Raw genomic sequence first — 12477 nt, 5'->3', positions numbered from 1 at the left:
CATCATCAACTGATAAGATTTGTATGAAAGTTCATACAAAACTCATACAAAAATGTAAAAACATTAATTACAAAAATCAGAAATAGTTTATTTACTTACTAAACTATTCTAAATCTGGCACAACAAACAAAGTGACACAATTGACTTTGTGCCCTTCCTCCCAGGGGCTGTTTCCCAGGCGTGTAGCTCCCATCGGCTCCTGGCTTCTGAGGTACCATCCCAGGAGCAGTTGGGGGGTGACCACAGCCACTAAGCACCTCCGGGTCTCTGTCCTCCACAAGAAGCAATAGGGAAACCAACAGAGCAGCTTGCATAATACTTTCAGAAGTTTTTCTTTGTAGAGACTTGAAAAAGGAGTCATTCCAGTATTTGCTCACATAAGTTATGATTATTTGCTTGCTAATGCCTTTCAGGTGCTACCTTGGTTTCAGTAGAAAACATGGATGAATCTGACTTTCTGATCCATACAGTGCAATCACTTAGAAATAAAGTAGAAGGCTTCTGGATAGGACTTTACCAAAATGTGGATGGTAATGTCTTATTTTCAATATTTAATTGAAAAATGCTTTGCTAATAGGAGAACATTGAGGATAACTGTATTTTTACAAAAAATGATATGGTCTTCTGCTGAAAAATGGGTTTCTATCATATTTTTGAAGTCATTTGCTGAGCTAAGGAGTTTAAATATCCATGACATATGTTTTAGTATTTTTTTAATCTGTATGTTGCTTTTTAGGTCAGTGGTTGTGGCTAGATAATGCTGTACTGGACTTTGTCAACTGGGAGGAGAAAGAGTCCAGTGAGGAGCATCACTGTGTTGAAATGAATGCACAATCTGGTTATTGGGACAACACTGATTGCTCTTCTGAAAAAGGATTTATCTGTAAAAAACCCAAAGGTAAGTCCTTAGTGACTCAGCCCTTAGTGACAGAGCAGACCTGTTTACCAGCAACCATTACAGCCCTCCACCACATGTCTGGAAGTAATTTCTGACAGTTTCATTTGGCACATCCTGCTTTTCTAAACACTTGTAGTTGCCTGTTTTTGCAGACTGCAAGCTCTTCACACCACTGTTTGCAGTCACATGGGAATATGGTAACATGTTGTACGCACTCTAGGTTGGGAACGAGAATTTCAGAAGATTTTTGAATAACTAACACAGGCATTGGTATGGCATCCATCAAACAGTTGTGCAAACTTAAGACTTTTCCACAAACTAAGTACTGTAACAGTTATTTACCCTTGCAAGGAGGAATTACATGTGAATAATCAAGCTTCCTCTTCAGGCTTGTTATACTCAACAACTATATTACTGCCCAGCGTAAAAAATTGGCTTAGTATTGGGCATGAATCCACAACCTTTAAGTCAGTAATGCCTCAGGGATACTAAAAGGCCAGCTATTTGTGTTGCAATAATATAAGGAGCACTTCCCTAATAAATGACAACTTCAAGTCATTACAGGAGCTATTTTATCAGCATTTCTGAAAAATTTCATGCAATACTGTACATGTCAGACTAATTTTTCAGAGGTAAAAGCCCACATGTGGTATTCCTGGATGGAGGCACGTACGTTATAATTGTTATCATTCCATTCTCTTAAGTTAGGTGTTAAAATCAATCTTACCTAAAAAACGGTAGGTTGCTATCTTTAAACCTTTGTACTTTCTTTTGTAGTAGCTGTGAGATCAAGTTTAATTTTGCAGCTTTCGCACTGTGCAGCGTCCCCAGTAAATCATGGGGAACATCTCTCTTCTATGCTGAAAACCTCATTTCCCATATAAAACAATTTTTAGGATTCCTTTGTTCAGATGAAAAGTTGAAAGGATGCAATTTCAATACTAAAGACGTCAGAAGACACAGTAGTTCTTCATAAAAGAACTGAAAATTTGGGGTTAGTGTTTAATCATTTTGCAAACATAGTCTTTAATTTAAAAAAAACAAACAGAAATGTAACTGACAAGCAGTCATCTCCCATGAGCTGTTAATTTCCATGCTAAAATCAGCACATGCCCGTGGCAGTAAAACAGTTAATCCCCATTAAGGATTTACTACGTACATCCAAATTATATTCCATCTCAAACAGTACTAAAATAGCAAGGAAGCACTAAAATCCACCCATTGAATCATCAGATGCTCTCATATGTAACTGTTTCCTGCCTTAGCAGGGGATGCTGTTGCTTTGTACCTATTCATTTTACCTTCCCTGCTTTAATTTCATTTCATATTTTGTCTTTATAACTTCTCCTCTGGGTAGCAAACATCTTGGCAAACTGTAATGTAAGAGAGCCAAGAGGAGAAATATTTTCTTCATAATTTAGGGAGTCTTGATTCATAATAGTTTTGAGTTTTTTTGGTTTTTTGTTGTTTTTTTTTTACTTTATAAGAACATCCAGTACATTTAATTCTTCTAAGTGTCAAATATTTTTTGCACCTCTTCAACAACAACAAAAAAGATTTGATAAATATATTTTCTTTATCTCTTTCTTACGCATAGGCAAATACAAAGATTACAGCCTTGATTCAGAAGGCATTTTCTAGGGAAGACATTTAAGAATCTTAAACTTAATTGTAACAGCAAAATCCTGCTGGACTGCCAGAGCTTTCTAAAACTTGCTGTGTGAAATTAATCTCCAGACTTGTACCTGATGTTCTTAGTAAATTAAAACTAGTATTTCAGGAAAAATGTGAAAAGGTATTTTCAATTGAACGTAGAAAAGTCAGTATTTGAATGTTGGTAGACATAAAACCAATATAAAGTTTAAAATGAATGAATATTATTGTTTGGTAATGTTAAGTAGGAAGGTAAAACTTTAGTAATGTGTTTTTTACCTCACTGATGTTGCCTTTTATAACATATATGTCATTAATGTGATGGTAATACTTCAGGGATTTTTGTTCTAGTGTAATTTTAGCAAAACAGTCAAACTTATGAATTCTAATTCTAATTCAAATTATTTCTCTCTGATATTCATTGAAGTTGAGCCAAGCGGGAGTCCTGTACAGCAAAAAGGTAAGAGCTATCCTAAGAAAATTAACAAAAATCTAAATACAAGGACTTCATATGAGTTTTCTCAAATCACCTCCTTTTTAGAGAACAAGTCCTGCTGACGGTTACTGGAATGCATGGCTATAAATCACTCAGGGTTATTCCACAGTGCCTTTAACGTGCACACGAGCACCCACACGTTCCTGGTTGACTGGACTGCTCCTGGGCTAACCCTGAGCTGACAAGCTCATTAGTGACCCCATTTGTGACCAGCTTTGAGAGCAGGCACAGAGAGCTTTACCCAGGCTGTTAAAAGATGTATATGCAAATAGGTGTATATGCAAGTTTTTTTCCATAGGTATTATTGTAAATAATGTAACATAAAAAAATTGCAAAACTAATTCCCAAATAAAAACCATCCCACATCCATATTTAAAACATGCATTTTCATTAAATTTTTACAAGCATCCACTGCATGCATTGTATATCACTGTAATCCAGATCCACTAAAACCATGCTAGCTTTAGCAACAGAGACGTGGCTACAGATAAGCAACAATTCAGGGCTCAGATTTACACTGAACGGACTCCAAGTCCAGGCAGGAGAGAACATCCTCCATGTTTTTCATATTGTGTGTGGAATAAAAACGTACTAAATTTTTTCACAGTTATATGCATTCATTTCAGGCAAGGAAAACAATGAAGAGACTCACCCACATGTTCCTGTCTTCATTTTGCCACTCATTTTCTTGGCTATCCTCACTTTTCTTGGAGCTGGCATGTCAATCTATTTCTACAAGAAAAAAAGACAAAACCAACCATCAACAGATTCTGCAATGAAACACTTCTGAAATGATGTCTCAGTGACTGAAGAATTGGTGAGAATGGGTCCTGTAGCATCTACCAATTCAGAGGAGCAAGTTCTTGCTGATGTTAAAGGAAGTATCTGTTAAAAGTCTCCAGTGAGAATACCTGTAATCTTAAATTAAATCCCTTTTCTGTACCACGTGTATTTTATAAAACTAGAATTATGCATTGATGTTTTACTTTTGTAACTGACTGGATGTTCTCAAGAGGCTTAGCAAAAACATGGGTGTAAACAACTTGTCAAAAATAAACATACTGGAAAAGGACTATAGAAGTCAGTCAGTGAGAATGAACGTCCAGTACAGCGTGATTACTATTTAAATGGTATTCCCATGACTTTGTGGACACTGCAAAGATCTGAAAAAGTAAAATCTGCCCGACTCTATTGCAGCCTTGAACTCATTTTGCCCCACAAACTTCACTCCATCAGACCAGCATGCTTATTGTTCCTCATGGGTGTAACCTGTCACACTTATAAAATGGTGCTTCATATAATTATCTCCAATAATTTTGGGATAGGAAAGCTTGCCATTTTTGTTTTCTGCTATGGAAAATACAATTTATACCGGCAATTATATTAAGCTCAAGTGTGGGTTTTGGTCTTTTTTCAATCTGATATGATTAACTGTAGTATGTTCACTAATATGAATTAAAATACTCTCACCCTTGCATTCTTCTTTTTTTTTCTTAGTGCTTTGAAATAAATAAAGTTTTCATTAGGATAATTTTCAGCTTCAGCCTTCTCTGTGAATCAAATAAGAGGAAAGGGGAAGGGAGGTGCTCCTGCCTGTGCAATAACTTTTGTCAATAACAAGGAGCACTTCTCTCCTCGCCACTTTGAATTCAACTTTCCATTTTTAAATGTGACAAAAAGGAACTGAAAACTAAGGAATGCAGCAGATGATACTGTGCTAAGAATCTGCAAGACTAAATTTAAGATGCTAGCGAAACAGTGGAAAGCGGTTCAAAATAGCATTTAGGTGAGCTGCAATTATAACATAGACACTAAACATCTTATGTAGAAGAGTGCTTAGCAGATAGCCCCTGCAAATAACCTGCTCTCCCCAGGCTGCACAGGGTCTACTGAGCAAGCTGGAAACTTGAAAGAAATAGTAATTAAAAAAAAAAAAGTTTCTTTTCTAGGCACTGTAGTCCTGGTTTTCTTCGTGTAAATACAATCAAGAATTTAGCACACTTGTGAGAGCAGGTTATTGCACAAGTGAAATGCAGCATGCAGGACATCAACCCCCCAAAGACTGCAACCAGCATCAAGTTGGTTGGTCATGTGAAAAGGGCAGCTCTGAAGTGCTCAGTTCTTTAAGCGTACCCCAGTGTTTGCACTAATCTCCCCTACCATCACTCTGCAGCCTTGGGGAGCTGAATTCTCACCAGCACCCATTTACACAGAAGCGAGACTACAGCCCAGTTTGGACTTCATGGGGCAGAGGAGGAAACTAGGCAGGAATTGTGTCCTCCAGGTATTTTCCCTTGGGATCCCCTCTGTTGGAGACATTTCATTTTGTGATTTCAGATTTATCTGAAATATGGTTTCACTCTGTAAACTCAGCTTCTATTTCTCTCCCACCCCATTGTTGTCTGTGGTATCGCTGAGCTTTACAACTTTGGACTACTCTTGCAAGCCTTGCTCACACTAAGCACTCCCTGAATGTCACCTGCAAATAGAAAAGTTATAATTCAACATTTTATTAAATTCCTACTTTTACTGAAATCCAGCCACTTTCTTCTGAAAATGTTTTTCTCTCTTAGTGATTTCTAACAGCCAAGTCAACAAGTTTAGCCAGCACTTGCAACAATTTTCCCTAACACCTTATAAATGAAGGCAAAGATAGTTGCTCCTCATATGACACCTCCTGTTCAGCTTCTATATACATCTCACTACTGGTTATTTCGCTAATCGCTTTTTTTCAATCTCGTTACCACAACTTCTTTTAATTTCACTGATGTAAACAAAAAGAAGGAACAGTAGGACTTGTCTGCATGTGAATATTTGCCAACACAGCTTTGCAGCATAGTTGTGTAAGACTCTCCATGCCAATACAGGTTTTCAAATCAGCAGTTTGCTCAAAGGAGCTCCTCCAATTTAGCTTATGTTTGACTTTGTCCTGGAATGCCCTCATTAGGAATTTCTCAGATCGTAGATGAACACATCCTTTTTGCTTGACAAAAGTATTCCAGGCAGAAGTTTCCCTCTGTTACAGGGAAGCTTACCACTAGCCTATGACATCAAGGTTTTCCTTCAGATCTTTGACAAGTAGCTATGAACAGCCCAGTCTCAAACTGTGATCAAAGCAAACAGTGTAGCAGTGCGGAAAAAACCAATTTTAGCTCTCTAAAGTGAGCAATAATTCATAAAGCACCGAATACTGCAGATCTGTAAAATTTTCTCTTTCTTCTAGATATGTAGAGTTGTGGCATTATGGCAATGTGCTGAACCACTGGGGGTTTGTCTCCCTTCGTTTCTGAGATGTAAGGGTTAAAGCAGAGACTGAGTTTTCAATCGATGATATTTGACTGCTGGTTTCTTGTCACCAGTTCTCAAGTTGCTTTTTTAGAGATCTGTCCTGTGTAGCACCCCAACAACTGACCTGTATATAATACTGGTAAAGTCCCAGAAAAAAGACAAATGTCACCACCTCCTGTTACATGGATGGAGACTTCAGTTTTGGAAGCGACTCGCTTTTCAGAAAGAGAAGTGTCTGCAATGCGCACGCCAGTTATTTCAAAATACCATGTGACAGGATATTTCTGTATTTAGGGTACAGAGCTTTATCCATCAATGCTTTGACACAGAGAAGGACCTGTTACTATCCTCACTCAAAAGGATTTTATACATTACTAATTTCACAGTCCAACTTTTAGTAGGGGAATGAAAGGCAAGTTCCATTTGCAATGAGTTTCTCCAAGTTCTTAGTTTTCCTTTCCCTCATGCATGGCTCATTACAGTCATCGGGTAAGTTTCTTGTTGGCTTTGTGTTGAGCTAGCTATGATAATGTTTTTCCTTGGGCAGCTTTACAGTTTTAATGCATAGATTGATTATTTTGTATTTGTTATCAGATTTGATACATGATCTGAAGAGTATGTTGGATATGTTGTTGATTCACAGAATAAAGGAACAGAGGTGTAGGGGTAAATGGAGGTAGTAAGAGCAGAATCTGTAAACTGCAATTTCTTTCTGTGGAAATACTAAATCAGATGGCACTCTGTGGAAGGGTTCTGAGAGATGAGGAAGCATGGAGATCTCCATTTACCCTGCCCATCACACCCATCATGCAGTGATCAAAGGGGTTTAGAGCCATGTTTTCATGCAAGTTTCTTTTTCTGCTCATGAGGTATGAGAAGGAAGACCTGACTCCTGACCTCCGGTTTGACCAAATTGGATATAGCTATAGAGAGAAACGGTAAAGCAGCAATGTACAGAGAACTGAGCAGATGAATGTGTTTGGATGAATGTGAGATTGAAGGTGTATTTCAGAAATTTCAGGATAAAAGAATGCTCCTGTAATACTGTGATAGTTTAAAAAGATGAAGCATTGCTAACCTTAAAGAGTCTGAGTTGAGGGTGAATGTGCAACTGCAAAATGTGAAATTGAAACCTAACATTTTTAGTCAGTAAATATGCTCATGACAGTCTGATCTGTATTGTCTCTGGTCAGCTATCCTTTTTCTTCAAACAATTAATGAGAAGATGGAGTGATAAAGCGAACCTATTGAGCCATACAGAATACAACAATGCAGTGAACTCTGTCTGAGATCTACTTATAAGTTTTCTGTCTTCAGGAACCACAATTTATCATCACAGAACTAGACTTTCCTACAAGGAATATATATCCAACTCTAAAAGCAGTATTTTAACCCCAATTTTTACTAAAACAACATTATATTCTATTTAAAATCTCTAGCTGCACAAGGGGAAAAATTAAAATTAAAATAGATGGTGTGACCTCTCAATTTAGAGAAATATACTGGTAGATAGATCCATTTCTAGGAACTCAGATTTATGATTTTAGGATTATTTTCATATGTCCTCATAATCTTTTCTGCCTCCTAGACACTTTTACATTACAAGGAAACGCCAATGGACAGCCCTGTGTATTCCCTTTCAAATATGAAGGCCAACAGTACAATGAGTGCACAGATGCTGGTAGGTCAGATGGCTGGCTCTGGTGTGCAACAACCGCAGACTTTGATGCTGATAAACAGTATGGATTTTGCCCACTCATAAGTAAGTCCTGCATTTTATTTATTAACTTGTCAAGAAACACAGCAAGCTATCTACTGAGGTACCAGGCTCTTTATCAGCTACCAGCTGCCCACCCTCATGACAATCCTTGTCAGAGTAGCCCAAATGAAATGGATCTGGTTGACCATTAGCCCCAGCAGCCAAGTGCTCCCTCTACAGCAAGTGGAAAGGTGGCCCCAGGTATGGTTCAGCCTAGCCAGACTCACCTGCTGGAGGCGGTTTTGTGGACAAGTGAGATGAAGAGGCTCTTTGATATCTTGTTTCATGTGACTTCAGTGCATGGCATGATCAGTATGAATCTAGACCTGTTTCTTCCTTTCAGAAAATTCCCATTGTCCTGTATTCCTCAGGCATGCCCTGTAGGTCCATTCTCACTTAAACTGCTATCTACTGTTTTTTCCCCCTTAACATCCATCTCCTATCTTGTTCTTGTTTCCAGTTAGCAGCCTACACAAAAATGCTGCTGCTAAAATTATCCTCCTCTCCCATCTTCATTCTGTCTTCTGTACCAGACTTACATTTGGATCCCTTCACCTCAGTATACAAACTGTTTCACTTTTCTCACCAACTGCCTTTCTGTCCTAGTCCAACTCAGCCAGCCTCACACAGGGCACCAACTGCTGCAGCAGAAATTAGTAGGCCACAACAAGGTTTTTATTTACCATTAGTAAGATCCTACTATCCATGCTGTTTTTCCCCTTTCTCCAGAGGTCAGACCACACCCCTGCTCCTCCATCCAGCCACCTCTCCCACACTCCTCAGAGCTATTTAACCACTTAGCAGCATGAGCTACAGCTGCACATCATCCATGTCAACCAACCCACTGCCGCTGAGGCAAGGCCACAGCTGCATGTTATCAATGCTGATCAACCCACTGCCTCCATTCACCTACACCTTCCCAATAACACAACAGTTTCACAAGGTTTTGGGAGCTGTTCTGCAAAGAAAGACTGCAGCTGATCTGTCTGTTGGTGCTACACAGACTGCTTTTATAGCTCCTCAGCTTGTCAAGGGCAAGGTTCTGCTATTTTTTAAAAAGCTGCTTCTCTGGATGATGAGCTAAGAGGGAGTTCCTGCCCCACAGGGCTGAAGAGCCTTCAGGGTCATAGTTCATCTACATGCTTACCTTCCTCTGACTTTACCCTGGAATCTCTTTTTTCAATCAACAGATATGTCTGGTTTACTTAGTACTACGATTTGTGTAAAACAATTTAAAAGCAAATGCTGGAAACCCATTCACTTCCTTCTAAAACCCCAGAAATTTAAAGTCATGTTTTAAATTTCAAAACAATTACACTTTTTTTACACTTTAATTGATGCCTAATCTGATTTCAGTTTTTCTGGATGATAGCATACAGTTAATACTGTGCATTTTTAATTACTGTGCATCATTACATACTTGCTTTTAGTTGGTGCAATGTCAGTCCTCTAACAGCAGTGCTCTACATCACCTCTTCTTCCAGATGACACAGGAAGATTTTGGACAGAGGATGTTTCAACTGGCACTCACTATCAGATAAATTCAGAATCAGCTCTAACATGGCACCAAGCAAGAAAAAGCTGTCAGCAGCAAAATGCAGAACTATTAAGCATCATAGAGATTCATGAGCAAGCATATATAGGAGGTAAAATAGTAGGGAACAAGACCTTAAAATATGTTGTTCCAAAGCTTTAGATGATGAGGTTGGCTGCCTTGTCTTCTTTCTCAGTGAAGAAGACAGGGTGTCAGGGGTGGTTCAATAGCTGCCAAAAGGGAGATGGTCTGAACTCCCTTCACTAGCTGGTGTTTTTATATGAAGGTTTGGCCCCAAACCTCTGTAGGGGGGAATATGATCCCATCCCACCTTTGGGCTCCAGGTGGGAGCTACCACATCTTCTGTCGCTGTCCCAGGGAGAGGGTTTCCTCCAGTTGCCTTCATGCTGGTGCACTCATTCCTGACCAGGGCTATGATCTGGTTCTTAGATTTGCCTTTTTCCTCTGTGTTCCAAGGATTATTAATCTTTCTAGGAGAACATACAATGATGGTTCTAATATCGGTACATTCGCACACATAAATTCCAAATAACTTCAGTGGATTTCAGAAACAAGTATCATGATACCAGTTTGGTTATAAATGGTGTGAAGGGGGCATTGAAACCACTAAGAGAAAAAAATCTGGAAGTAACTGATTGGCACAATGTCTTCGTCTTTTATGGTGTATTTACTCCATGAAATCTGTTACAGAAACATTTTAGCACAATTCCTTAATGGCAAAAGGTATTTTTTACATTTCTTATATTGTAATGAAACAAAGTGAGAGAAGTAAACTCTAATTAGTAAAATAAGATGTTAATTTTCCCTTTTAACAACTGAGATCTCTGCTAAATTGATATTTATTCATTTAAATAAGTTACTTTTTTGTGCAACTCAATAATGTGGAAAGTACTAGAATTTGGCTGGTTTAAACTAAGAAAAATAAATTTCTTGCTTTTGCCTTTATTTCTTTTACATGAACTTGCTAAGGATGAGAATAGGGACATACAACTGACTTTTTTTTCCCCTAATTTAGAGCTAATTAAAAATTTCAGTTTTGCATTCTGGATTGGATTGAACAGTCTGAATTTCAACAGTGGATGGCAATGGGCTGGGGGCAGTCCTTTCAGATATCTAAACTGGGCTCCAGGTAAGAACTGTATCTATTTGGTAACCTTTGAATGGATTCTGATAAGAGACCAACTAATAAAAACTGCCTTAGCTACTTTTATTTCAGCAAAGCCCATTCTGATTTACAATAGCTGAAGATATAGATCTTTATTTTAAGAATTACACTTCAAATTACCAAGTTCAGTGTGGATATCAGCTATAGCAGGTTCTTTTATTTTCTTATCTAAACAGAGATCTTGCTTATGAAAGCAGAGTATCATTTGGAGTAATATATAAGCCTACAGATCAGAGATCAGAATTTTTTCCATAATGTGCTGTCCAAGGGTATGAATATAAATAAAATCTTGCAAAGGTAGCAAACCTATTTAGAATATAATGGCACTATGTCATCTGAAGAAATTCTAAATATTATTGAAAGGCTTACAGAACCATCTCATAATTCCTCAACAGTGTAGGCAAAATTGCACTGGGCCACCTCAAGGAAGGGAGACAAGGTGGGTTTGTGATGCTCCTCACAGGCAGGGAGCTCTTCTGTTTGCTTGTTGGTTTTTTGGTCCTGTGCTTGCTTTGTGCCACAAGTATTTCAAGCTGTCTCCTGTTTTGGAAAAGGTACAAACTGGTAAAGCAATAATTAAACTTTCCTCTAAGTCTTCAAAAATTCTGTGTCATTAAATTTCCTTTCCTGATTACAGAGGCTTTTGCACACTGCAACAGAATACAGAAAAGCCAATTTATAGGAAAGCAGAACTGTGAAAATCTTGACATATACTGGAGTTAATATAACTTAAAACTCAATATTCTTGAAGTCTAGAAGTTTTTTACACAGGACAAAGGTTCATCTGCTCTGTCTATGAGCACCAGGATATCAGGAAAAGAACTAGAAATTTCCCAGTACTATCCTGAAACAAAGCTTTTACTTTACTTGCAAAACATAGACTAGAAGCAGCATCCTATAAACTGCAACAGCAGTTATCCTATAGGGCAGAGCTTCTTCACATTAAGCACTGAGGAAATCAGAATAAGTTGGTGTTTCTACTGATAATGTAATGGTTTTGTTAATCATCTTTATTTTTGCTATGAGATTCTATTTTCTCTCTTACACTAAGGAAGTCCTTTCCTACTCCCTGGGAAAATCTGTGGAGTGATGAATCCCAGAAAGAATGCTAAATGGGAAAATCAAGCATGTAACCAGAGACTTGGCTACATTTGCCAAAAGAGAAACTTCAGTTCAAAGTCTGACATTATACCCAAAGGTAGGTTAGTCAAATAAAACAAAAGGTTTTTCTCTGACTTCTAGAAAGAGCAGTCTGTGAAAGATCTGCACATGGTAAAAGGTATGCAGCATTATTTTTCAACCAAGACATTAGAAACTCTTGAAAAACACAGCTATACATGCACACACAGACATTTATATGTTGCCTTTGTCCTCCCACTGTGTATTAAACATCCACAGGAGAATATTATTTTGTTCCATCTCTATCATTCATTCTTGCAAGACAGATAGAAGTTGCTCTATCATGGTAACTAGTGCCAACAATCAAATTTGCATAAATACAGTAGAAATTTTATTCTCATTTGCTCCAAATGAGCAAGTGCAGTTACTCTAACATCCATGAAAAAAATCATCCTCTGATGACAACATTATGCAGTGCATTGGGTTTAGATGAGCAGAGCAGGAGGAGCAGCAGTATGCACAGGCTGCATTTCATCCATGGGCC

The 12477-nt window shown here is 38.1% G+C and overlaps 2 protein-coding genes across 3 annotated transcripts in view; both read left to right on the top strand.

Annotated features, from left to right (window-relative positions):
- Positions 1–4524, top strand: part of LOC308063410 (macrophage mannose receptor 1-like) — a 38461-nt gene extending 33937 nt beyond the window's left edge. The window contains 5 exon segments of the mRNA XM_080386340.1: positions 414–530; positions 737–898; positions 2979–3011; positions 3674–3817; positions 3820–4524. Of these exon segments, the coding sequence (XP_080242466.1) occupies positions 414–530; positions 737–898; positions 2979–3011; positions 3674–3817; positions 3820–3842 (479 nt within the window). The 3' untranslated portion in view covers positions 3843–4524.
- Positions 4525–4626: 102 nt separating this feature from the next.
- Positions 4627–12477, top strand: part of LOC308063411 (macrophage mannose receptor 1-like) — a gene marked incomplete at its 3' end in the record, with an annotated part of 35353 nt that continues 27502 nt past the window's right edge. For both annotated transcript variants that reach the window (XM_080386342.1, XM_080386341.1), the window contains exons 1-5: positions 4627–6824; positions 7924–8097; positions 9579–9740; positions 10665–10778; positions 11866–12012. In XM_080386342.1, coding sequence (XP_080242468.1) covers positions 6764–6824; positions 7924–8097; positions 9579–9740; positions 10665–10778; positions 11866–12012 — 658 coding nt within the window. In that variant the 5' untranslated portion in view covers positions 4627–6763. The remainder of the gene's footprint in view (positions 6825–7923; positions 8098–9578; positions 9741–10664; positions 10779–11865; positions 12013–12477) is intronic.

The sequence above is a fragment of the Falco punctatus genome, assembly GCF_963210335.1.
Source record: "Falco punctatus genome assembly, chromosome: 4".
Lineage (NCBI taxonomy): Eukaryota > Metazoa > Chordata > Aves > Falconiformes > Falconidae > Falco > Falco punctatus.
The sequence above is the reverse complement of the archived record's forward strand: the minus strand, read 5'-3'. Positions and strand labels throughout refer to the sequence as shown.